The sequence below is a fragment of the Gavia stellata genome, chromosome 3, assembly GCF_030936135.1.
Source record: "Gavia stellata isolate bGavSte3 chromosome 3, bGavSte3.hap2, whole genome shotgun sequence".
NCBI classification, from domain to species: domain Eukaryota; kingdom Metazoa; phylum Chordata; class Aves; order Gaviiformes; family Gaviidae; genus Gavia; species Gavia stellata.
In genome coordinates this window covers 14,826,015-14,853,213 of record NC_082596.1, presented here as the reverse complement: position 1 = coordinate 14,853,213, position 27,199 = coordinate 14,826,015, and the positions used below count along the sequence as shown (strand labels likewise).

Here is a 27,199-nt window from a genome sequence, read left to right as displayed (position 1 = left end):
ATTTTGAAGACTGAACACACTTTCCTTTGCAAATTTATTTAATTGAGCTGGGCTTGCAATCTTTTCCCGGTGAATGTCTTAAAACTACTGTGATAGAGGCACTACTAGTATCTTTATTTCAATGCCACTTAGCTGTTACATTTGCTTTAGTTCTTACTGTGATAAGGGAGCTGCTTTGGTCCTTGAAGCTTCAGGAACCATCCGGCTACACTGTGAAATAGGAAAGTATTTTCTTGTCAAGTCTAAGGATACATAGATGACATAATACAAGTTGACTATGTGGCTTATTTTATCATTGAAACACCCTTCTGGTGGAATTTTAAAAAATCCTTTCCACGTACATAGCAGATAATATTCCCCAGCCAGTTTTTTTTATGCCATATGATAGCAGGTTTGAATCATAGTTTCCAAATGATGTAAAGCATAAAACTAGTAGTTCATGCTATATTCATTACTAAAACCGTGTCAGAAATAAAGTTTTGGGAAAAAAGTACAAAACAAAAAAGTTATGAATTTTTTTTCTGAAGCTCTATAAGATACTGAGGCCTAGAATGTTCCTTACTGTGTGTGTCAGCATAAACACTTTCAAACCCTCTCTTTCCTTCTACTCTCACCTCCATATTCTGGTCTTGAGCCAGAGATAAGATCATATTTATCTTTTTTTAGTCTGTGTAGTAATTAAAGAATTGACATCACCAGGCTGTTCAGAAATCCATACTTTATGGCATGTGGATACAAAATGTGCATATTAGTTAATTTGCAAGAATACTTTATTAATAGTGTATTTTCTTCTACATCTGGTCAGTCTTTTTTCTATGATTTGCTTGCTTTTCAGTTTCCAAGTTATCTTTAGGTTTTGGCTCTTGTTTCTGGAAGCCCTGAAGCACGTTCATAATGTAAACCACATGAGCATTCCTGCTGCTTCCTGAATCAGGACCTCGGTGATAGCTAGTACATATGTACAGTATTGCTGGGCAGAGAGATACACTCTCAATTGCCATCTTTCAGCACTTAATCAGTGGGACTGTGAATAGTTGCAACCAGTGAGAACAGATGTAGAAGTGTGACCCGTCTTCTGGTAGAGAAGTCTGACAGCAAGCGCTCTCATTTTCCTCACTACAGCAGCGTTAGAAGTGAAACTTGCTCAGAGGTGAAAATTGCCAGTACAAAGAGTTTTGCATTTCTGCTTCTTACTTCAAAAGTATTGTGAGAATAGTCGGATTTTTTTTTTAAATACCGGCAACGCTATAGCTCCTTTTCAGAAATAAACCCTCCCCAGGGCAAATAAGGGAATTTTCTTCTAAGAAACCACTACCACTAGTTACTAATCTAAGAAAAAACAAAGAAGAAAAAAAAAAAAGAAGTCTTCTAGATGAAATGAAACAGATTCATGAAGTACATATAAAAAGCTGATAAAATTGCATATATTTGTCTTTTATAGGGCCTTCCTGGCAAAGATGGACCCACAGGCCCACAAGGACCTCCTGGCCCAATGGTGAGTATTGCCCATGGAATTTGTTACTGTAAAAGTCAGCAGGATTTTGAAGGATTGTAGGTCACTCTGTTATCTAGGCTTCAGTGGATAGATCAAGGCCAAGGGTTCTCCTTGGAAGTTAAAATTCTCATGACGCACGGGGTTGGCAGAGAGCTGCTTGTCCAGTGTCATTTCTTTCCACTCTTACTTAGCTCAAGAAAAAATGTCTCCTACAGGAAGGGGACACAGTTCTTCCATCAACAGATTGATAACTTGTTCTTAGTCAAGTAACTGCACGATATAAAGGGAATTAGTGCTCTTAACATTTGAAACAAGACTTTCTTTTTGTAAGAAATTCCAATTAGGATTGTTAGTTTAAGTGAACGGCCAAGTTTTGCTTGGTCTGGAGGCTGGAGGTGAGTGCAGGTATTCAAAAGTTCTCACAGAGTAATCAAGGAAGACAGCAGAGGCCACATTCAGCCTTCAAGCAAGACATATGTTGCCTCCAGAATCAGTCTCATCCTTCTCAGCTAGGGCAGCTAGGCAAAGTTAACGCCTTCTTGATAGATTTAAGGCATTAGATGAAACTGCTGATGGTATTGAGTATTCTCCAAGCAATCCTATTCTTTTTCCAAAGAATGTTCTGAGTCATCTCCCCTGAACACAGTAGGAAGGTCACAGGATTTAGTCTTGCAGTTCAGCAATCTGTGCCTGTTTCAGAAAGCAAGCAACATGAGTCCATTTTTCTCGAGTGTTTTTCTCAGAGCTGTACTTTCAGTGCTCTTTTTCCTGCAACATGTGCTTCTTAGTCCTCTCTCCCAGCATCCCCAGTCTTTGATTTGCAGAACTGTCTGTGTGCTGTCTGCTTAGTGCACTTCCTCTCCATCACACAGTTATTTCTCCCATCAGGATTCATGGATGTTGATTGTCGCCACCACTATGTATTTTCTTTCTTTTTCCATGTAGGGTATACCTGGTGCTCCAGGTGTTCCAGGTGTTACTGGAAGCCAGGGGCCACAAGGTGATGTTGGAGCTCCTGTGAGTAAAATTAATTAATATTGCTATATCTGCTGTGGTGGATTAATTGGTTTCTGATTCTGGCTTCACTGTTTTACAGAACTACTCAATATTTATAGGTTATGTTCTGTTCGCAGCTAGTTGCTAAGTGAAACATCATATTGGTCTTTCTTTGTTCATTCTTCATAACTAAATTTATTTGTTGTTCTTACATGCAATGTTTGGAATTTAGGGATTAGAGAGTCAAAACACAAGATTAAAACACAGAAGTTAAAAACCTAACAGTATGTGAATTTGTAGTCTGTATGTAATTACTTTCTCCTTTTTTTCCTTTGCACTTCAAGCAACTCTCAGGAAATCAAAGTATGCCATTTCTTAACCTGAATATTTCCAAAATATTATTCTGATTTTCAAACTGTGAAAATATTGCATGATTAAAAAACTGGCTTTCATGGTTACTCTGGGTTTACATCAGGGCAACTGACTAATGATCAGGGCTTTTTCTAGAATGTTATTATAACTTTGACCATCAGTTTCACTGAGTGGAAAATTACACCCTCTATATCAAAAATAAGTATTAGGAACCTCTAATACTAAGTTTGTCTTTCAGATATTATTTTCTTTATTTTTAAACAAACCCCAGTTTAACTAGAACTATAAAATGAGCATGTCAATTACGTAAAAGATAATATTTACAGTGGACCTCTTTTTCTTTGTAACAGTTCAGATAATATTGTGTAGTCACATTTTAACATTTAATCACTTGGTTAATTATAAAGCCTGCTCATTTTTTTTCATTTTTAAAGGCATCAGAATGTGACAGTGTGTACTTCTGACTCGATTTGTAGCATAGAATTTTTTTTTCAAAATCCAGTTTGCTTTGCAGATTTAGTCCAATGCAAGCATTTTTATTTGGTTAAGTGGAAATGAAATGACTGATATTATATAAGCAAAGATAATAATAACCTAATGCCCAGTTCTGCATAGTTTCTAAGTATAATAATGAAATCTACTACGGAGATTTGATGAGCTATGGAACTTATTACTGTCAATGTATAACATGCTGACTATTCAGTTCCTGTCCAAACACATGTTCCAGATATTAAACTAGATTTCCTAGAGTGTAGATATTCCTGTGAGTCATGTAAGACCTCTGCTGTGAATGTTTAGACTCTGGTAGTTCTGAAAAACAGCTAGGTGGTAAAAAATTACTGAGTTTCAATAACTATCTTTCCCAAAAGGTAGAGTAATAGAAAAGATGCCTAGAAATAATCTTGCAGTCTTTGCAGGAGTTTCTTCTTTCCCAGGAGAGAATAAGCTGTGCTTTAACCATGCATCAGTCAGCTGGTTACCTCTTCATGCAGACCTTTCGTTGCTTCAGGAGTTCCTGGGAGATGTCTAGCTTACCTCAAAAACCTCCACTGGTGAAGTTGTAACTGCCCTAGACAACTTGTTCCAATCCATAATGATCCTTACCATCATTACAGTATTACATTATCTTTAATGTCATACTTCATTTTCCTTGCAGTTTAATCCCATTGCTGACTCTGTTCATAGCAGATGCAGAGTCTCAGTGCAGCAAATGCTACAAGTTTCTGACCCATATTTTGTCTTCTATCAGCCTTCTCTTCCTTAGTGATGATTAAACCCATTTCAGCCATGTGAAATGCATCATCTGGTGGCCTGCCCTTGCTGACATTTTAAAAAAGAGAATTCAGTATGTGACAAACCCCCAAGAAAGTTGTTGTCACCATGTAATTACCAAAGGTGAACATTTTGTTGAGTACTGAAATGGAAAACGTATATTCATTATTGTCACATAGCCTCCTGAAGCCATGTTCCTTGTTTGGTTTTTCTCCTTTTACTGTGATGCTGCAAAGGAGACAACATTTAGGTGTTAAAAATTTTGAGCAAGGACAAAATGAGAATTAATTTTGTATTGGATCTTTTCATAGGGTCCTCCTGGAGCTAAGGGTGAAAGGGGTGAGCGGGTAAGTCTATGTTCACATTAGCCACCATTTTTTTTCCTGTCTGGCCTTCTATCGCATAAAAAGCTTTCTCCGACAATTTATGTTCCTCTGTGCTTACAGGCACAATAGTTTTCTCAGCAATCTTTCCTTCTTTTCCAAACATTGTCTTATATACAGCTACAGTAATGTTTTGAAGGTGAGAAGTATGTGGCATTAAGCATGTCCCCAAATCTCTTGCTAGGTTTATCTTCTCCAACCTCTGCTGGCTAAAAACAGTAATGGGAACCAGGGCAATCCCAAAACTTTTTGGCCTTTTTTCTCATCTGTGAGGTTTTAATCTCCTAGGGATAATGTCTTTCATCACTCTAAGCATTTTCAAGACAGAAATGATGAAAGAAATTGTGTTATGACACTGCTGCTCTTCTTATCCAGGGTGATCTCCAGTCCCAAGCAATGGTGCGTGCTGTTGCTCGGCAAGTGTGCGAACAACTCATCCAGGGTAAGTAAGTACATTGATAGTTCATATGCTTCTATCTCCAGAATGGATCTTTTCCTGCCACAATTACAAATATGATGCTTTTCAGAGCATTCAAGGAGATCTGTTCATTTTAGGCTAGACAGTCAGGATTTATGTTACAACTGGATTTGTGTTCAGGTGGATTTATGTCCAATTAGAGCTGATTAGCATCAGGCATCCAAAAACAGACTGAATTGTCTCCAATCTCTTATAGTATACAGAAACTTCTGCTGTGACAGTTTTAAATTTGTATAGGCATAAAATACAAAAAAACCCCCAAACATCAAAGCAAGGAAATAAAATTCCACACAATAGTTCTTCCCCTTTTCTATGTACTCCCTAGACCACTGGTTCTCCACCAGCAAGCACACAACTCCATATTATCAAAGCACGACAGACCACAGCCTTGAGGACCTGCCAGTGCTCTGTACAAACTTAGCTGAACCAGATTCTCCAACTGCAACTTGAAAATGAGGACGTTTTTTCCTGACAGGTCATATGGCAAGATATAACTCAATTCTGAACCACATTCCAAGCCAGTCTGTCTCAACACGAACCATCGCAGGACCTCCTGGTGAGCCAGGTCGGCCAGGGGCTCCAGGGCCACAGGGTGAACAAGGATCACCAGGCATGCAAGGGTTTCCAGGAAGTCCGGGTCAACCAGGAAGACCAGGAGAAAGAGGTAGGCTTCATACTTCACGTACAAAAAAATATACCTCCCTTTCCTGATACATTCTGATGACTTATGTCTCCTACCTAAATGTGAGAACAAGAGTTTTCTCACTAGTTGATTGGTGAGCTCAACATAGACCATAATGAAAGCTCTGGAGACTCTCCGTCATGAGGGTAATGCAGGCTTTGCTGAGTGTGATTTGGCAGGATCAGACAGAGGTTAAATGCCAAAACTGCTGTAGATTGGTGGCATCTAATTGGGAACATCACATCACATCATGATGATGCTTTCATCTTAGTAGGACTCTGCAGTAAGTTGGAGCTGTAAAAGTATAAGCAAAGGAGCTTTTGGTAAAGGCACCTGCAAAACTGGTAGATTCATGTTGGGGAAAGATTGAGCTTTTCTGCTAAACTTGAAATGTGTCAATCTCAAGATTTCTAAGTAGTGATAGTCTGAAAGGAGAAAGGTTGATAAGAAGAGGGGAAAAAAATCCTAGTTTATGAGAGGTTGAGAGGAAACGGTGAGGTCAGAGAGAAGTAATACAATTAACTGTTCATTTACAGTAATTCTCCTCTGTATTCTTATTTGTATGCTAGATCCCTTCTCGCTTTCGTCCTCCAGCATTTTCTAATAAAGAAACAAGCTCCATGTTTTGATTTACTCTCTCTCTGTGCAGCCCTGGCAATCTTTGGTGTACCAGAGTAGTGCTAACAGAGGTAGTACTGAGTGGATCTATGATTGTGAAAGTGCTTTGAAGACCATCACACGAGGAAATGACGAAGAACCCAAGAGACAAATGTGATATTCAAGAGCAATGAACTGGTGGTGCTGTTACAAAATCTAAAATGAGATCTTAAAAATCAATTCCTATGAAGGCTGTTCAGTTCAGGAGCTTAATGTTTCCAGTTCACAGTAGCCATGATGACCAGAGTTAAAGCATTGTTTTGAAAAGAAAGTCTTTGAGTCAACCTGTGAGTCTGTGGGTCCTTTCTTCCCCTCAAGACTGTAGTTCTAATTACCTTCATGAAAAAAGAGGCACGGTTAGGGTACTAGCTTCTCATTCATGCTGCTGCCTGCTCCAGCTGAGCGAAGACCAGACGCTGTCCAGAAAAAAGGAGGAATGAGGGGGTGGGAGGCAAGTAGGAAAGAAAATTGGAAGAGACAGCAAGTGAGGAACTGACTGACCTGGGGAGACTGAATGCAGATTTTGGGGTAGTTGCTTAAAATACTAGTGTATTTTAAATGGCTTCTCAGGCAGGAACTGTTTAAGTACACAGAATATTTTGCTGGGGCTTCAGGAATGGAGGAACCAAAATGCCAGGCTACAAAAAGGGAAACCTGTCCGGCATTTAGCATGTATTTTCCATTGTATTTGTTGTGCTGAGGCCCAGACCTGCATGTTGTACTGATTAGATATATTCATTTAAATGAAACATAGAATCACAGAATCATTCAGGTTGGAAAAGACCTGTATGATCATCAAGTCCAACCACCAACCAACACCACCATGCCCACAAAACCATGTCCCGCAATGCCACGTCCACACGTTCCTTGAACACCTCCAGTGATGGTGATGTCACCACCTCCCTGGGCAGCCTGTTCCAATGCTTCACCACTCTTTCAGTGAAGAACTTTTTCCTAATATCCAGCCTGAACCTCCCCTGGTGCAACTTGAGACCATTTCCTCTTGTCCTATGACTTGTCACTTGGGAGAAGAGACCAACATCCACCTCACCACAACCTCCTTTCAGGTAGTTGTAGAGAGCGATAAGGTCTCCCCTCAGCCTCCTCTTCTGCAGACTGAACAACCCCAGTTCCCTCAGTCGCTCCTCATCAGATTTGTGCTCCAGACCCCTCAACAGCTTCGTCGCCCTTCTCTGGACGCACTCCAGCACCTCAGTGTCCTTCTTGTAGGGAGGGGCCCAAAACTGAACAGAGGATTCGAGCTGCGGCCTCACCAGTGCCAAGTACAGGGGCACGATCACCTCCCTGCTCCTGCTGGCCACACTGTTTCTGATACAGGCCAGGATGGCGTTGGCCTTCTTGGCCACCTGGGCACACTGCTGGCTCATCTTCAGCCAGCTGTCAATAAGCAACCGCAGGCCCTTTTCTGTGGGGGAGCTTTCCAGCCACTCGTCCCCAAGCCTGTAGCATTGCATGCGGTTGTTGTGACTCAGTGCAGGACCCGGCACTTGGCCCTGTTGAACCTCATACAATTGGCCTGGGCCCATCGATCCAGCCTGTCCAGATCCCTCTGCAGAGCCTTCCGACCCTCGAGTAGATCAACACTCCCGCCCAACTTGGTGTCGTCTGCAAACTTGCTGAGGGTGCACTCGATCCCCTCATCCAGGTCATCGATAAAGATATTAATCAAAACTGAGCCCCAAACTGAGCCTTGGGGGACACCACTTGTGACTGGCACTGGTTAGCCACTGGGTTAACCCACTGCTGGTAATATTAATATCTGGGAAACAACATTGGCAATAGAGTACAGAAAGGGTAAAAGCACATTAAAAAAGAGTATTATTTTTTTCCTGTCTCTACAGATAACCGATGTTAGAAGGGACTGATTTTGGCAGGTAGTGCTTGTGGGCATCAAGCACCTATCAAGCATACTTCAAGAACTATAATTAGTCAGCCAGGGCTCTCTGCCCGTTTTCATAAAATGGGATGCGAAATGTTGGGAGTGTTTTACAGTATTTATAGCTTAAAATGAGGTTGTTTTAAGAAAAAAGAATCTATGTCTAAACTTAAATACAAAATAATTGGCTTTATTCGAGTGAAAATAGGACATTCACGTAACTGGAGCCTTGCACAGAACCTGGAAGGAAGAGGAAGGACATCATTCATAACCTAGGAAAAATATAGAATATAGTCCTTGAGCATTTAATTTCTTCAAAAGCAACTGAAGTTTTCGATTGATAGTGTGCCTGATGTAGTAGCAGATACCTTTTGAGTTGTACAGACACTTGGGATATTTCAGTATGCATTTCTAAGGAATTGCTCTAAGCTACCCCCAAAATGCAGCAGTGAAAAGTAAAAATTATTTTTACGAGCTTCATGCTTGCGGAGATTGATTGGAAGTTTCTTGTGCATTCCCAATTCTCACTTGATTCCTAACTCATAGCATACAGTGAAGTAGCAGACTAAAATTCCTCTGCTTCTGGTTGGAAGGGTTTTTAGTATTCACTGAATACAGAGAGGAGGGTAAATGGACTCAGACCCCATCCCTTGCTGTGTTCTGAAGCATTGTTTGTATTTAACTTGTTCAGCAAGGCACAATGTGTAGTCCTGTCCTGAAGATCTCCAACCAGCCACTTGGAGGTCTTAATGAACAATGTTTCTTTTCACTGATGTCATCAGCATTTGGTTGTGTATGAAGCCAATTTAATGTTCAGAACCAGTGCCAGATTAGCACCTCTGAAAAGTCAGCCTCCGCCTTTAAGTACAGAAGAAAATACACTGTAACAGTGACAGCAGTGTCCATAGCACATACTAAAAAGTAATAGACATTAGAAGGGAAAAAAGACCAGTTTGTTTATTTAGTAGAGTGTTGCTTTTTTTCCCTGAGAGTTCAAACTGTGGGATTGCTGCAAGAACCTGTTACTGGCTCTGAGCTGAATGGCAAGGTGCTGGTAGAGTGGGAAGAGAAAAGGTGAGGGGAGGCTAGACATTTCCTCCTACTGACCTCTCTTGCCCACCACCCATTCAATCCCAGCCTGTGAGAAGGGGGAACTTCTGAAAGCAGCGTGTGGAACTGGTTAGACATCATGCACCAAAGAGAGCTTTGCTGGAAAATGTCAGCAGTGAGAGGTCTTGACATCAGTGAACTTCCCTGCTAACTTGCCTGGCCAATAACTTCTTTTCCCTTGTTTACCTTGTCACTCTGCCAAGCAATAATCAGAAGTTTTGGAAGGAGGCTTGGACTGAGACAGTGTCATGGAGTTTTGCTAGAAACGTCCACTTGAACTTCTAGGTCCAGGGTGTCCCATTCCTGGATGTATTCTCTCCATGTGTTCTTCCAAGAAAGACCACCTCAGTGTGAAAGGATAAGTCATTCTCTTGACAGATTCAGTTCTCAGTGTCTGTTGCCAGCTGAGATCTATTTTTTCTAGTGTAGATGTAAGCGAATGGATTGGGATCACACTAAAGCATTTGTTATTTAGTTTCCCCAGTGGATTACTGGTTTAGCTGTACACTGTGGGGTCTTACCTGTTGTATTTTCCTAATGATGTGAAAAGAAGCATCTCTGGCAATCTCAATATTTGTTAGCAATATTAACATTTTATTGGTGCCCCAACAGGCCATTTGAATTTAACGATTAAGGAGGCCACATTGTGTTATCAGTGCCCTATAGTACATAATCCCAGATAAATTACTAGAATTTTGCTGTCTTACATATTTGCATAAATATAGGAGTTTGGAAAAAACAAACACAAACACGGATTATTCACGGCACTCATCTCTATTTCTATTTTAACTAGTGCACAGCACTGGTTTCTATTTTTATTTCATCTAGTTCGAACATCTTTTGTTTTGATTTTATGTTTATGAACTGGAACTTAAATAACTGGTATCTGGCTTCTGAGTGCTCAGGAAGTGGTTGGACTTTTGCAAAATAATATCAAAAATCAAAGATTCAGCGTGGTGGGGGTTTTTTTCAGTTTTTTTTATAACATATGGGTAGCTTTTTAAACTTTGAGGAAAATGTAAAAGCTGTAGTAAAAATTATGCTGAGGCACTGCTAACTTTCAGATGCTGTGACAATGCAGTTGTTCTTCTACTGCTGAGTGGACTTCTCTTATGATGTGTCCTGAAGTGATGCACAAAATTTATGGCTAACACTCCATCCCACTATGATCAAAATATAATAAATACCTAAGGTGTCACTGGGAAAGTCACTGTTCTCAAGTACAGCTTCATCCATATTTGCTTCCTGGCTTCATATGAAAGTGTTGAACATGTTATCAAAAGCCACATGTTTACAGCTCTGATGGCAAAATTCCAATGGAATTAAATGGAATTTTTGCCAGTTGAGCCAATTGAATATTTTTATTTCCAATTTTAGCTTCATCTGGATAAAAAAAAATCAGCCTGTGTTATTATACATTATGGTTGCAACTGAACATCTTTGAAAGAGGACATTTTTGGTAGCAGTTTAATTTTTCTTAATTGCAATTTGCAGTTCTCCTCAAAGGACAGTATTCTCTTACAGACAAAAATAGATAAGCAATACCTAAGATTTCTTTTTGTGCAGAAACTATGGACATTTAATTTTCTTTGCTAGAGAATGTGTTCGTGGTCTTGGTTTTGTTTTTAATAACTGATGCTATCAGAGGTATCTTTAGCAGAGCATTGGAAATAATTGATTTCAGTTGCTTGTGATCTCCCTGGGGCTGAATCCAAGCCATTGCTTATTTTGGATGGGGACAAGACATAAAAAAGTGGTTAGCATGAAGGGGGAGAGACGGTTTGGTGGTATTGCTGAAGTGTGTCCAGAGCATAAATATGGAAGTAGTTACTAGAATTTGAAGTCACTCTAACTCAAATGACAAATTTTGATACATGCTTTTACCCATGAGAGTGATTAACCGTTGCAGGTTGACTTTTGTAAGCTATGGTCTAATGAGGTGCAAAGATGACCTTGACAGAAAGCAAAGTGGGTGAATTTTGAATGTTCTGTCATTTATAGGAGGGAGCCATTAAATATGACCAAGAGGTCTGTGAATCTGTTAACTTACTGTCATTAAAGAGCTTTGGTGGAAAGTCCATTAGGGAATCTCGTGGAGAGCTCAATTTTAACTCATGTGAGTTTTGCCTTAGGAGGAGGGTATTCTTGCTTCAGTGTTTATGTTCTCTTTCACTTGGGTAAACTTTACTGGAAATTAGACTAAAAGAAACCTGAAGCAGACTTGTATCTTGGCCTTCAGTATGTTTGCTTTGGGAACATGATATCCATGTGATTTCAAAGAAGGTTTACCCTGCACAAGAGCTTCATAACTTGTTCCAGGGCAAACATTTTATTCTTAGCCTGAGTAGATTTGTTCCACATTTATCATTTCTTACTGTGGTTTATTTTGTGAACATCACATATGGGTGTGTGTTCTTGTGTGTATAAAGAATAATAATTGAGTGCATGGAAGGCTGTGATTTGAAAACATTGTGTCAATTGTCTTTGAAGTCACCATGTAATGTTATTGTACAGTAGGATAAGCAATGATCCTTGTACTGAACATCTGTGTAGATTCCAGACAGTTATCATGGGCCAGTCTTCTTATGATCAAAGCAATCCACACATACAGACTTTGCCTTTTGCAGAGGGCAAGCATTTCCTTACACGTCATGTATAGTAAGAGACAATTTAGATGAGTTTACCTTGTTAAAAGGCCTGCAGCAGAAGTAGTGAATTGCAACAAAGGAGCCTTTCCATACATTTGAAGCAAGCCAGGGCTAAGCAAATTTTAGGTATCTGGAAACGGCATTTGCAATGCAGGACAAGAGGTTTGCCTGAGAAATTTGTCTTTAAGATGGGTGGAATTCAGTTGTTGATCACAGATGATGTGGTTTTTTGGCAGGTTAGAGCATATATCTGCCACCTAGGATTGCTTCCTACATACACTATGCAATGCAATCATTCATCAAAGGTTCTGGATAGCACTTCTGACTGAAACTGCAATCTCTGCTAACCAAATGCTGGATTGCAAAGAGGAGGTTCATACGGGACTTGGAAGACGGCCCAGAGCAGGAATCCCATGTATTACATTGCTAAGAATTCCAGAAGACAAGATGTTAGCAAACTTCAAGATGCCTGAGTAATTTAAACAGTTAAGACCCATTGACTTGCAGCGAGATTTAGGAGCTAGGGTTACCAAAGGCTATGGATATAAAATTCCTGAAACTTACCTTTTGGACACTTTATAATTGGAAAGTCTAAAACAGTCTGAACAAGACCATTGGATACCTTGTACAACCATGAGGTAAGGTAGGTGTATGTTAGTACATGGCAGGCAGACACAAATTTGCTCTGCTGTTGTTCTCAGATCACCAAAGGGGTTGTATTAATGGTGCTGAGCCCTTCCTTAGCAATAAGGTTGTATTAGCTCAAGGCCACACTTTCATCAACCTGGTCACATTGCTTTTAGTAATCTTTTAGTTTGGTCGGAGGTTGCTCATTATCTACCTGCAAAAGGCTGCTAGGAACTAATTTAGTTGTGAGAGAAAGCTATGGTGTACAAGCAAGATAGAAAATAGGAATATTAGATGTGAAGGAGGCTTGATAGAAGAGATGGCAGTGCTAGTTCCTCTCCAACTTTTCTCCAGTGGCTAAGTGGTTAGAGCATAATTTCAGGAAATTTGAAGCTGCATTCCTTTCCTGCCTACTGCCACCACTGGCAGAAGGTCTTGTGGTCCAGTTTGATGAATATATTCCTCTGTGCTGTGGATATTAGATCTTGGAATAAGGTCTGAAACAAGGCCTCCCTCCCCCTGATAAGTTTTTGAGCAGTTAGGCTAGAGAGCCATTCTTAATCTTTTTGGCCTAATGCATACTGAGGTGGTAGTCAGAACCACTGAGTAGGGGAGAACACACAGTCATGTATCCAAGCCACATCATCAGGATTGTCTACACTTGAACATCCAACATTTCTGGATTTCAGCTATACGCCATCATCTAAAAATCTGCAAAGCCTGCATATGGGATGGGTCTCAGCATAGGAGAGGTGGGTCTCAGCATGGCAAAGCCACTTTGTGCTGCTTTCTGAACTGTGGAATGAGCTCTGGACTTCTCCATGAAGCTCAAATACACTGGGAAATGGAAGGGCTCTAGAGAAAGGGAGAGGAGACCCCTGAAACCCTATTGACCACAGCCCCCTGAAACCCTCCTGGTCTCTTACCCAAACTAGGGCTTGTAAAAACTAGTGGGATCATGACACTGATATCATGTCAATCTTTCAGTGTGCATGTGTTTACTTATTTCTCTAGATAGGTAGATAGAGAGGTAAAATGTGTGCCCTGGTGGGCCAGCTCTGGGAGCTGTTCCTAGAGGGATACATTCGTGGCATGCCTCCCTTCAGCATTTCTTCTATATTTAACAGTGACCACCTTAGCACTCTGGCTTCTGTAACCTATCCTAAATGCCTAGCTCTCTTCAGGTACTCTAGAGTGAGTGTAGGTGCTTAACTGAGTTGTGTGCATCAAACTTGGCTTCATTCTGCTGCCAAGCCTAAATGCCCTTTGAAAAAGTACCTTTGTGGCAGCTCTGTAGGTTTTGAGAGTCGTGGTTACAGATGATTTTGAGAATTTCATCTAAGATTTCAAATAGTGGAGGAGGTACTCACTGTGCCTCGAGTGTCATAGTAAGCACAGGCGAAAGTATTAAACCAGCAAAGGAGAACCCAGCCCACGGTCACGAGAATTGCAGGTCCTTGATATCATTGTGAAGCATCCCTGGAAGTTAGTGTGAAGTGCCAGTCATGGGATAACAAGCTTATGCAATCAGAAATCTGGCTACTGAGCATGATATGAGCAAGAATTTGCCAATAAGCTTGGCAGGAGAATGAGGAAATGGAGAATTACTGTAACCAAATCAATGTGTTTGTATTGGGTCTAGCTGGGATGGAGGTAACTTTAGAGGCATGAGTTAGAGTCTCCAGGTCAGAGCACGTTCTGGGGTAGACCCTGGCACTTGTGTTCGTACACTGGTCAAAGGAACATTTGGTAATGCTTCTAACATGTGCTGACATAGGTAGGGAGCAATGTCGGAAGAAACTGATGCAGCATTGCAGTCATCAAATGACTAAACGGTCAGGACAACTGAACACAAAGATTTCACTTTTAGAAATAATTTTATAAATATTTTGCTATCTATAAATTCAGGGATGAGGTGTACAAGACCTTGCTCTGTCTTGCTCAATATTCTCTAGAAGGAAGAGGAAGATACCTGCTATTTGCAAAATAATGGTGTAATCATCACCCAGATTATCACACCTGCTGTCTTTTGCCACTTCCTGCTGATTTAGTTGGGCTATGGTATTTCTTCTCTTGCTGGCCAAGTCTCTCCTGTAAAATACAATGTTACTAGAGAGACTTGGAAAGCTTTGGAGACCCCCTAACAGAAAACGCTGTGAGAAGTGGTTACGGTTGTATAATTTCGCTATGATAAAATAACTGGTCACCAAACGACATGGTTTTTTAACTCAAAACCAAAATTATGCAACCAAAGGAAATAAAACGTACAAAATGGAAACGGGAAATACTTAAACTATGCCGGTTCAGTGGCAAAAAGCCTTGTAGAGATAAGACAAAGAGCTCATCATGCTTTGGTTAAAAACGATGTGCTCAGTATCGAGTTACTGATTGTGGTGGTGTGGCCTGTGTTTTCCAGGTGATTGGGCTAGATGATATATTGTCCTGGAAGCCACTTCTTCTGTAGAAGACCTTCTCAGCAAATACCGAATCCCCTGTAATTCAGTAGACTTATTTTGTAAACTCGATGTAAGCAACTCTTTGTCAGTGATGCGTTTTAATTAATTTTTTTTCCACAGTTAAGAATTTGTTCTTACTTATTTGCTTCCATCAGAAATTAGCTTAGGAAGGAAAAAAAAAATCTTCTGTGGGTCACTGCAAAAAGGAGGTGTCCTCCAGATGTTTTTCCCTAGGAGATAATAGTTACCTGAGCAGAAGGGAAGGAAGGAGGCCAGTGAGCTGAAATTGTAGATACTGCCCCATCAAGGGCAGCAGCTGTTTTCTTTCTACTTTGTTTTTATGAAGGTGCTCTATATTGGCTTTGATTCTGAAAGTGTGGAAGCTGTGAAGCAGTGAGAGCAATTAACAGTGCTGGGAGGTCTGGAAAAAGGGGGGAAAAGTCCCACAAACCAGCCTGGATTTGGTGTCTTTTAACCATCCAAATCAAACACAGACTTTATGAGAGTTTCCAAGTCGCCAGTGGAAACTCACAGTCTGGAATTTGTAGTTTTGACACCTACTTTAGTTCGACACTGCTCATTGTGATCTCTGTGTATAGGTGTTTTTTATAGGATGCCATAGTGGTAGTGCAGAAGGAGCTGGAAAGCTAGAAGAAGGTAATGCCTTCTCTGGATTACTAGATCTGTGATTTCCATTGATCAGACCCAACGATAGAAATCTAGGGCCATGAGCAAGTGCAGGAACACAACTCAATGGCTGTGCATGTTGGAACATCAGAGTTTCGTGACTGGGAAACTCTTAGACTAGGCTTTGTTTGGGGGGACAGATTTTGACTGTGCTGAAACTCCTTTCTTGTGTTTTAGCAAGACTGCAATAACCCGCGATAACTCTCTCCGTTTATGCGTAGAGCCGTCTTGTGCTGAACCACTGTTTGGTGGGTAAATCTTTGAAGGAAAATTGGCTCTAGCATTAAAAATTTGACTTTTCTGGGCCACACATTACTTTATAGACAGCTTTGTGAGGCTCTTAGGATTCTTCTGACTTGCAATAGTTGTACCTTGGTGCAGTCCAGAGGCAGCTTTCCAGCAGGAAGTGCAGCCTGGAAACTGGTCGATGCCTCTGCATACCACCTCGATGAAACCACCATGGCAGCAGGAATGTTTAAGACCCCAGGAATACCATGTTTCCCTTGAGAGGCTGTCAGAGAAGGGAGGAAAAAAGAACCAAATAATTCTTTATTTTTACCTCCTTCCTTCTGTGCCGTCTTTTTTTAGATGAAAAATAACATATGGAACTATAATCCTGGTTAAATAATAAACACTGCACAGAGTTTTGCTCAAAATGTGACTCTGATGAGTACCATTTCCTTAGGTTTACCAGGCGAGAAAGGAGAAAAAGGCAATCCAGGAGTTGGAACACAAGGACCCCGAGGCCCACCAGGATCTACAGGTAAAAAGTTAATATTTGGGGCATCTGGAGTAGAACACTGTGACTTGTGTGCAAAGCAGCTAAGACCTGCATGGCTCTGTCCTCCACTTCTAAGGCTTAAGCAGCAGCAGAGTCCGTAGTTCAGGCATCTTAACTGTCATAATGTTCTTACTATGTAATATGATGTTGTCATCAGTCACACAAGTATTTTCCTTTTCCCTGTGACAAACTGCTTCTCCAAAACCACCGGTTTTTTAATGTTTTAAGTATTTTTTTCAGCGATAGGGTCTGGCAAGGAAAAAATTAATCAGGATTAATTGCATTTGTTTTCTCACTGATTCAAGGTTATACCTAACTGTAACTTGACAGAGAAATGTATATTAATGAAGCCCATTAATCACAGGGATTTATATTCAGCTTCTGAAAAAGCAGAGAGGATGATATCCAGGTCCTGCTGAAACAGGAGTAAAACTGCATTGACTTTGTTAGGATATTCTGTCCATTAGAGCACCAGTATCAAGGCACAGCATTACTCAGAAGGCGTACTGAGAGGGAGTGGGTGAACGGAGAGCTGTGCAGGCATCCAGGACTGTCCTCCCTCCATGAAACTGTCTTTCCAAATGTCTGAGGCTTGGTGAAACATTTGCTCTAGTATAAATTTCTGGCTAAAAGCTGTCTCTGGCAAGGACGATGAAGCAGTGGCCAGAGAGGAGGCTCGTTGAGAGCGGGTCATCTCTCTGGCCGCTGATTTGTCTTCCTTGCCAGAGGAAGGCTGCAGCTTTTCCCTTGGCTTGTTCAGAGGAGACGGAGCCAGGATGCGTAGCTCCTCCACTCAAGCTATCTCCTGGAAGTGTTTGTAGCACACTTGGTGCCATGTTTTCGAGGCCTGGAAAGGTGGCCTCAACTTCCTGCTTTTATGAACGATGCTACTCAGATGTTTCATCTCCCCCTTCTACGCAGGACCTCCAGGAGAAAGTCGAACTGGCAGCCCAGGACCACCAGGATCTCCAGGCCCCCGAGGTCCTGCTGGTCACACAGGACCCCCGGGCTCACAGGGTCCTTCTGGCCCGCCGGGGTACTGCGATCCGTCCTCCTGCGCTGGTTATGGCATGGGAGGTGAGTAGCCAGGAGTCGGTGCGGCTGCTGTTTGCAGAGGCGGGGGTGGCATTTTCTAACAGCCAAAGTAAGATGGAGGCTACTGGTGAACCATGCGCTAAAACGTGGTAGCTCCCTAAAAACATGCGTGTCCAGTGCTGCTGTATTTTGTGAGACTGCAGCACGAAGAGAGGGTTACCCCAGCATAGTGACCAAAGGAAGTCCACCATCTGATCCCAGCCTGTACAATGGATTCCGCATAGTGGGTTTTTGTCCTGTACGTATTTGTGTAGTTGTACGAGCCTGCTCCATCTCAGCTGAACAGTCTGCGTGTTCAATCCCCACCTCCTAATGTTTGTGACAACAGAGTTTTTACATTTGTAGTTTTTCAAATGTGTTGCTCGACTTCCTCTTCCGTGTGCCTCTGAATGGCATGAGAGCATGACCCTTACTAAACCCCTAGCAGTGTAACCTGACACAGGGATGCACGTGTCCGTCATTAACCAGTGAAGCAATCTGGAGAAAATGATTCTTTCTACATCTTCTCTGTGTCTTACTTTCCCGCCTTGTTATAGCACGGAGAGGCTGTGGGAGGAAGTTAACACAATTACCAAAAATTATGTCGCCCAACCTAAAACCAAAATTTGTTAGTAAAGCTCTAGTTACTACAAGTGTTACACATAAGGCACATTTGTTTGATGTGGACGGTTTAATCTGCCCGTGAGCTGATTTGTATGTTTTACTTACCTGAATGTTTTTGTTGTCGTCTCTTCCTATTCTTTTCTCCTCACTTCCCCTCCCTGTTGTTCATTTCCTGTTTTAAGGCCCACTCCCTTACAATGGCTACCAATCCAGAAGGTGAAAGGCTCATTCTGGTTCAGGTCTCTTTTGGCTGAAGGTCAGAGATGGATGCTGAACTGCTCTGTGCTTTCCATCAACGATATTGACTACCACTAATGAACTTACTAGCTGCTGTACATGCACTTAGCTTCCTTGCACTGCTAAAAAGTATTGCCTGACCCATTTTGGCTGTTAATCGTGTATTCTAGACCATAATTGGAATAAGCTAAAGCAGGCAGATTGTGCAGTGTATAATAAGCACAGTATTACAACTGGACATTTGACAAATTCTGGTGGTGGTTTCCAACTAACTTGGCTGTCTGTTGGTGGGTTTCCAATTGCTCCAGCTTATTAATTTTGTTAAATGTTTTCACTGTTCCTTTATGTGAATAAAAGATGTGTATTTAAAGATTATATATATACTCACACGCATTATATATAAATATATCTATCTATATAAAATGTCAATTTCCTAATGAGTGCTTTAATTTTCTACTCCCCTTCTCCTGTGTTAACCGTATGAATACTCTTGGTGGTGGTGGGTTAAGGTGGATACGGTGAGCCAACTGATCAAGACATCCCAGTAGTGCAGTTGCCACATAACTCCTACCAAATCTATGACCCTGAGGACCTTTATGATGGTGAGCAACAGCCGTACGTAGTTCACGGGTCCTACCCCTTACCATCCCCATACTCCCAGTCCTCCTATCCATCACCTCATCTTGCTCAACCAGAGTTTACTCCTGTTCGAGAAGAGATGGAAGCCGTTGAACTGAGATCCCCAGGAATTAGTCGTTTCACAAGGAAGATAGCCAAAAGGAGCGTCAAGACTCCAGTACACAAAAGGGCGAATGGAAAAAAGCCCTCTCAATGAACTCTTTAAAAAAGGGAAACATTTTATGTGCATCTGTGTTTGGCCTTTTGTCCAGGTGCCAAACCTGTCATCGAAGATGTTTACAGGCTCTTATATTAAAAGAGAAAAAAGTGTACATGACCAGTTGACACAACAAATAATGGTAATTATCTTGCATGCCAGAAACTTAGTATGTTAGTGGGTTGGTGCTAGATGATGATGAAAGGTCATATGTAGATCTTTCTCTGGAGTACAGTTCCATACACTATTCAAACTGTATCTAAAAAACTGCATCAGGCTAGTTGGTGTATGCAGAACCATTCAGAAAAGTTAATGTCTTTTTTATCCACGTTTTTCCAGTTGATTATGTTCTGTTAGTTTTGGATGAATTGCTTTACTAGCAGAGTAACCTGACTAAATTCACCAGAGAACAATGCATAATCAGGTTTCCTTGAACCCAGCTATTACTTTTGCAAAGAAATGTTATGTTAATGGACTATTTTTTTTTTTTTTTAACCCACATTATATAAATACACAAGAATGTTCCGTGGAAGCACACTGGTAATTTATTGTGAACTTCTTTCATTTCTGTTTTATATGCAAATAAAAGTGGCAAGCTTTTATACGTTAATTCTGTACTCACTTGATTTTTAACTTCTAACTTTTGTATAGATCTTTGGGGAACAGAATGTAAAGAGAAAAAAACACATTTTCCTTTTTCAACACTTTTGGGCAACAGTGTTATTGTAAAGGATATATGAACTTAGTATAAACAATATTTAGCCTTATTTTTAAAATTATATATGAACAGGTGTGGAGAGTAACTCTGAGATGAGGTGGTTGTACCATCTATGGACGTGAGATTTTGCATATTGACATGCCAAACTCAAAAGACTGGCAGGTGTAGTCACGGAGGCAACTTGCATCAGCTGATGACGAGAGGAAGGAAAAACCCCAATCCAACTGCTTGAGGAGCACAAAGCAATTCATTATGTTAAAACAAACCAGGTGAATTATAAAAAGTGACTCAACAAACAGCTTTGAACAGCACTATGGAGACTAAGCAATCAAAGCAGGATTTAAAGTAGAAGCTCAAAAATGTTCATACATTCAAGTTGAAAGCATAGATATAGATCGCTTTCAATCCAGCCCTATAAAGACATGGAGAAAGGTGGCTCAGTAAGGAAAGACCTGTCAGCTTTTGCCTCTGCCCACTACCAGATGCTCTCCTGGCTCACCAGGAAGACCTTTGCTGTGTAATCTCCAATTATCTGGCCTAGAATTAGGCCTCACTGGTAACACAAACCATTTACACATGCGACTAACACCCACAGCTGTGTATATCCCAGGGCAAGTTCAGGCTAGGTGGCTATTTAACCTTCTATGCTGTGTTTCTGTTTTCCCATTATTTCTCTCGCCCCCCCACCTCCCACCACTTGAAGAAAGGTGAGAAAAGTTGATGAAAATATGAGTTGAATGTCATTTCCTTACTCGGACTTGCATTTAAAGTAGAAGGTAGAAAAGTATAACATACATAACTTACAGAATTTAAGCAGCTTAACCCCAGTTTACAGAATGCTGAGGCACCAAGTGAGCATGGCTGTGTGTGCACACATGTACGTATCATCGCCTAGCACACACAGAGATATATTATTAAAATTAAATACAGGTTATGGATGCATCATGTGATTACTTTCCCTGCTTGAAGTTGGCTGTGATCACCCACGTTAACACACCCTGAATGTTATCTCTCTCTCCGTGCCCTTCCCAGCTGGCCCTCTCCCACCCACGCCTTCTACTGACACCTTTGAGAGTCTCCCCCATGATGTGCCAAATTGTAGGTCCTGTGGAGCGACTGAGAAGGTCAGTGATGGAAAATCAGCGTTCACGCAATTCTTGGAGCCTCATGTTACAGTTCATAATTAATTTGTACCCCAGACTGGTCATCAAGCAACGCTATATCCAAATCTCAAGTTCCTGGGGGTCCAGGGGGAGTGGCATGGCAAAACCAGGGATGCAGGGAAGACAGCATAGACATAGTCACACGCTTCAAAATAAGGCAATTGGTGTTATTTGCCCCATGTTTGAAATGAATGGTAACAGCCTGACCAAATCCCTGCGTGCGTCTGTGCTGCGTGGTCAGTGTCACCTATGCTGTGCCCCTCCCAACAACTCCTGCACCCATCCCCAGTCACCCAGGCTGGGGAAGAAGCTGGGAGCAGCACTGCACCCACCTGCCCCTGGGGAACCTGGGTGCCCCGCCCTGTGGGGTCCCAGCTGTGGGACACACCCCCAGCTGGCTGCCAACACAACCATCTTCCCCTCACGCCATATAGGATGTACATGCAGTGAATGAAACAAAGAAAGAGATTACTTGGGGGTAATCAAGTAGGCATACTCATTACAATTTTATAACTTAACTTATATACTGAAGCACAACCTTTAATGGCACCAGTTAATTTGCTTTAACTTTATAATGACATTTACTGGCACCCCGCTAACCAGAGTGCTTCATGTATTGTGGGTCATCTGTTCACTTGCTGGGTATACCTTGGTAATAAAAAGTAACTGGTAGGCACTCCCAAGTTATAAAAATATTATTCAGGATTTGTATGTTCGCCAAAAAAAGTAAGACACAGACGCATATGGGTAACATTTTCTCCAAAATTCAGTCTCTGAATAATCAGGAATGTCTCCTATTTTTCCAGACGGCCTAAGAAACTTACTTACTTACTGCTGACTGTGAAGTATTTATTTAGCATATGATGAACAGCTGATGCCACCCATATCTTACCAATTAAGTATGTACCATGTCCTTACAAAAAAAAAAGTATTTACTTTAACCTATTGCTTTGAAAAGTGCTTTTACTAGTTAACTAAATGTGGTTTCTGACTTGGAAATGAAGTCTGCACATACACTGGATAGGAACGTTCCCTGGGATAAGCTCATCTGAATGCCAAAGAAATGCCCAATACCAAATCATTATTTCATATAATGAAATATGGTTATAAATAAAACAATGTTTTTCTTCCTATATGATGCTTGTGTACAATGGATACAGAAAACACAAATTTTCCTGACCAAACATTGTAAAATGTGGCAGATAGATAGATAGATAACATATCAGCATCTTCTAATATACAGAAAACAACAGGTGCTTCATTTATCTACACAACAGCTTCAGCTTGAGGGTTATCTGTGCAGAAAAGCAGTAATGAACTTCAGGGCAGTAATATGCAGAAGGAAAATAATTGTTAAGACTTACTTTGCATCATTCAACACTTAAGTACAAATTCCTCATTTGGTTTTCATAAGAAAAGTGTTGCTACTTTATTCTTTAATACATTAATTAAGGAAGGCATGTTCCTGTGACTTTTGAATCAAAATCAGATTTGGGCTTAAGAAGGGAAAAAAAGGAAGAGTATCTCCATATGATCTGCCTTTACTGTCTTTTATTTCAATAAGCTCTTTAACAAAATCTATACTACGTTGGGTTGTCAGCAGACCTACTCCTATAGAGGAAGAGCCACTTAAGAAAATATACTGCACAGCCCCAAATGGATCTTTTAGTTTGTAAACAGCACTGCAGAGCTCCAAAGTGTACTATCTTCAAAAGCTATGCCTAGATGGAGAGGTGTTCTGCTTGTCTGCTTTCTAAGGCAGGCAGAACGTTATGGATATCAACTCTCCTGCTGACCATCATGTAACATCTCCCCATAAAGAAAGAAATCGTATTAAGGATATATTTAATACCATTCAGCAGCTAGAAAGTAGAGAAGAGTCAACCCTGATGTCATTCAGCACACTAGAGATTTAAGTGCGGAGCAGACTAACAAGAGCCTGAAAAACAGTAAGATTATTAAAAACAAAAGTAGTTCTCATTGTGTTCATTCCTTGCCTATATTCATGATGTAGTTCCCAGAGGTGTACCTTTTCCACCAACACAGTTTACCATTTGGATGCAATCTAGCAGACAGTATCACCTCTGAAATTCACGCTGTCCTTGCTGCTCTGCAGTATTCCAGCAGTATGTTCAGTTGAACTGAAACATCACTCCTCCAGCATCCAAGAAACTCCACACACTGTAAAATGCCGCAATCTTCCTCTCTGTAGCAAACAGGCCCTCTGTAAGCATAAACTGATTTCCCCTTGGCTTCATTTTTGGTGTTCCAAGCACACCATATGGCATTCCATATCAAAAGATGGACAAAGCTTCAGGATGAAAAAGTATGGTTGGTGGCCAATTACTTCTTTGCTCATAATGAATGGGTTAAACAATTGACAAAGCATGTCGTGCAGAAAAACTCTTTCTAGAAGGTTGCTGAAGACTGCGAGACAAACTCCCACAGGACATAAATCTGACCATAACAGGTCTCACCACCTCCTCATTCCTCCAAGATGCATCTTTTAATAATATTTTTCTGATCTCTAACAGGACTACAGTATGCATGCATGCATATTTGGTACCTGCATTGCTTCCTCTGAAGAGTTGTGTTTTTCTAGTGTAATTTGGCTCTGGAATAAGTTTCATTTTGCTTACCACCACCACAGTAACTTCAGTGGGTGTACTCACTTAAAAAGATAAGGAAACTGCAGGCCTGCCTAGACATGCACTCAGCAAAATCTCACCATTAATTTCATACGGTATATACACACCGCATTCTAGGAAAGGCTTTCAGAAGAACCGCACAATATATTACAGAGATAATAAACAGCTCAAGCCACTGGGTTTTTTTTTTTTTTACATCACCCAAAGACAGAACGAGTTCTACATGAACAATTCCCTTTCTCTGAACTAAGGCTGGCATTCTCTCATTCATCAAGCTGTGTAAGGATGGATCACCTGTTTTACCAGAAAAGCACATCAGATTATTTACCAACAGTGTGCCGTTCGTGGGAGCAATGTGACCACAATTATTCACTGATCTTACTGCATGGAAATAAAGTTTTGCAACTTTTAGAGCGAGATACTTCATTTCAGTAAACAATGTGCTGTTTCCATGAGATGTAAATATTCATTAAAAATATACCAATTCTTTAATAATAGTATTAAACCAAATGTAATTAACAAATAACCAGCTCATACAACACAGAGTACAGGTGGCACTAACAACATAATATCCATTCTTAGCTGTTTCAAATACCGTAAATTTTGTAATCTTTCCAAATAAAGTTTGCTCACACCTGTCAAAAACATTCTGTATAGAAGGGTTGACTGAGATGCACAGATGCTTCCATGTTAGAAGAATTTTTTTTCAAGGAGGAGAGATTCCTGATGGCAGTTCTTCTTCTTTTATTGCTATTACTTCCTTCGAAAATCTTTAGGTCTGGGGAGGGAAAAAAAAAAGTGTTTTAAGAAATGTACGGGAACTACAGCAGCTTTGCTTTAAGGATGCAATGACAGCCATATCTATTTTCATTTCCTTATGCTGGTGCTTGAAGTTTTTGTGCTGATGAATATTTTCTGGATGACATTAACAAGACAGAACAAATCAAATAAGTTTATTAAGACCTCTAAGAATTTACAGACATCAGGACTAGTTGGTCAAGGTGTTTCTTATGAGCCACTCCTACCTTCCTAAGCAAAACAAAAAACATCTTTAACTGAATGCAGTCTCACAATGACTTTAAACACTAGTATTAATTTATCTCCATTTTTTAAAAAAATAAATAATCTGTGCATAAGATGGCAAGTTTTAAGTTAACAGCATAGCCCACCACAACACTACCAGAATAATTAAAACTGATGATTTAAAGCAAAACCTACTTAAATCTTAAAGGTTCTGCAATCCCTTCTGCTTGGATGACGAATGTGGAAAACATTCGGACAACAGGCTGCTGTTTGTAATCCTCTGCAATTTCCTATTCAACCATACGTCATTCACTTTGCCTGCCACACATCCACTGGCCGTAGAAACCACATTCTTCCTGAACCTACAAGGCACAGGATCAGACTAGATCATGGTTTTTAGAAGAATGCTAAGTTTGAGGGCAGGCTGCAAGTCTACATCCCTAACAGATCCTGTGTGCACAGCATGAACAGGCTGCTCTTCACAGCACCCTGCACCCATAGGCAAACACACTGCCTGCAGCAATACAACCTGTTATAAATACAGCAGCCCTTTATTCTGGACTCTTCTGATTTCATCTCTCATATACAAATAAAAACAGGTAACGTGAATTCAACAAAGGCAAGTGTAGGGTACTGCACCTGGGGAGGAGTAACCCCATGCATCAGTACAGGTTAGGGGCTGACTCTAGAGCACCACAGAGAGCAGCTCTGTGAAAAGGGACCTGGGAGTCCTGGGGGACCACAGGATGACCATGAGCCAGCAATGTGCCCTTGGGGCCATGAAGGCCAATGGCATCCTGGGGGGCATCAAGAAGAGTGTGACAAGCAGGTCGAGGGAGGTTATCCTCCCCCTCTACTCTGCCCTGGTGAGGCCGCATCTGGAGTCGTGTGCCCAGTTCTGGGCTCCCCGGTTCAAGAAGGACAGGGAACTGCTGGAGAGGGTACAGCAAAGGGCTACGAAGATGATTAGGGGACTGGAACATCTTTCTTATGAGGAAAGGCTGAGGGACTTGGGTCTTCTTACTCTGGAGAAGAGAAGACTGAGGGGGGATCTTATTAATGCTTATAAATACTTCAGGGGTGGGTACCCGGAGGATGGGGCCAGTCTTTTTTCAGTGGTGCCCAGTGACAGGACAAGAGGTAACGGGCACAAACTTGGTCATAGGAAGTTCCATCTAAACATGAGGAGGAGCTTCTTTATTTTGACGGTGGCAGAGCACTGGAACAGGCTGCCCAGAGAGGCTGTGGCATCTCCTTCTCTGGAAATATTCCAAACTCGCCTGGATGCATTCCTGTGCAATCTGCTCTAGGTGAACCTGCTCTGGTGGGGGGGTTGGACTAGATGATCTCCAGAGGTCCCTTCCAACCCCTGTCATTCTGTGATCTGTGCCTCACTAGAATTGAACAAGAGATGTAGTAACAAAGGTTTTGTAAACATGTAATGGGATACAAGGTCAGTGAATTTCCTGTGAAGCTGAATGAAAACAAAGTCTGGAATACAGGAGAAACTGGAATCCACAACAGTAAAACCAAGTTAAATTTACAATAGTGGTAAATTCTATCACCAACTTTGTTCATCAATGCAAATTAGAAGCAGATAGCAATGGATGCAGGGAGCTTACCTTGGGGGCAAAGAGTTTAGACGGCTGCAGAGATGCCATACAGAAATCTAATACTTAATTAGTCATTAAAATCAAATGTTGCAGATCTAGCATTTTTCAAGCAATAGCACTGCAAAGTGAAGTCATTCATGCAATTCTTGTACAAGCCTGTAGGATCTTATGTGAAAGCAACTGTGGAATTCAGTCTGTGATATTTCAAGTGTATCATATAAAATTTGATGATTATATGAATTTTAAAGAACAACTATAAAGACAAGCTAGTGTTCATGCTGTAATGAATCACAAAGCTTCTTTGTTTTCCATTTAAATGGCATAGTCTGTATTAACATTTGGACTTGCATCTTTTGTGCATGAAAGAACAAGAACATGTAAGCACCCTATCCATTGTTTACATACTTGCTTAATGTTGGACTGGAACATACTCAACATTTGACGGATAATATGCACTAGACAGTCAAGTCATGTTTCCTAAAATCCTGAATTTCAGTCCTCAGAAATATTCCACATTTTGTTACTCAGATCGCACCCCTGCATACCGGAATATGTATTTCATTATATCACAGTTTGTAGTGTATTAAGAGAGCAGGATTTTAAGAAATTCTGAGCAGTGACTTAGCAGAACTTTTATCACTGCATCCATCCTAGACAGGTGGACCAGTGCTGAAGGATTTTAGAGATGTAACGTGGTAAAGACATCATTGTCTTGAGACTTAT

The 27,199-nt window shown here is 41.0% G+C and overlaps 2 protein-coding genes across 3 annotated transcripts in view; one reads left to right on the top strand and one right to left on the bottom strand.

Moving 5' to 3' along the window:
• Nucleotides 1–22,399, top strand: part of COL14A1 (collagen type XIV alpha 1 chain) — a 125,650-nt gene extending 103,251 nt beyond the window's left edge. The window contains exons 40-48 of one of the 2 annotated variants that reach the window (XM_059815536.1): nt 1,442–1,495; nt 2,441–2,512; nt 4,447–4,482; nt 4,894–4,960; nt 5,472–5,660; nt 16,446–16,523; nt 17,463–17,618; nt 18,986–19,078; nt 19,172–22,399. In XM_059815536.1, coding sequence (XP_059671519.1) covers nt 1,442–1,495; nt 2,441–2,512; nt 4,447–4,482; nt 4,894–4,960; nt 5,472–5,660; nt 16,446–16,523; nt 17,463–17,618; nt 18,986–19,078; nt 19,172–19,311 — 885 coding nt within the window. In that variant the 3' untranslated portion in view covers nt 19,312–22,399. Of the gene's footprint in view, nt 1–1,441; nt 1,496–2,440; nt 2,513–4,446; nt 4,483–4,893; nt 4,961–5,471; nt 5,661–16,445; nt 16,524–17,462; nt 17,619–18,985 lie in introns of both variants that reach the window. The other variant, XM_059815534.1, reaches the window with a different exon arrangement.
• A 3-nt stretch (nt 22,400–22,402) lies between these two features.
• Nucleotides 22,403–27,199, bottom strand: part of MRPL13 (mitochondrial ribosomal protein L13) — a 38,999-nt gene continuing 34,202 nt past the window's right edge. Inside the window, exon 7 of the mRNA XM_059815537.1 lies at nt 22,403–24,618. Within this exon, the coding sequence (XP_059671520.1) occupies nt 24,594–24,618 (25 nt within the window). The 3' untranslated portion in view covers nt 22,403–24,593. The remainder of the gene's footprint in view (nt 24,619–27,199) is intronic.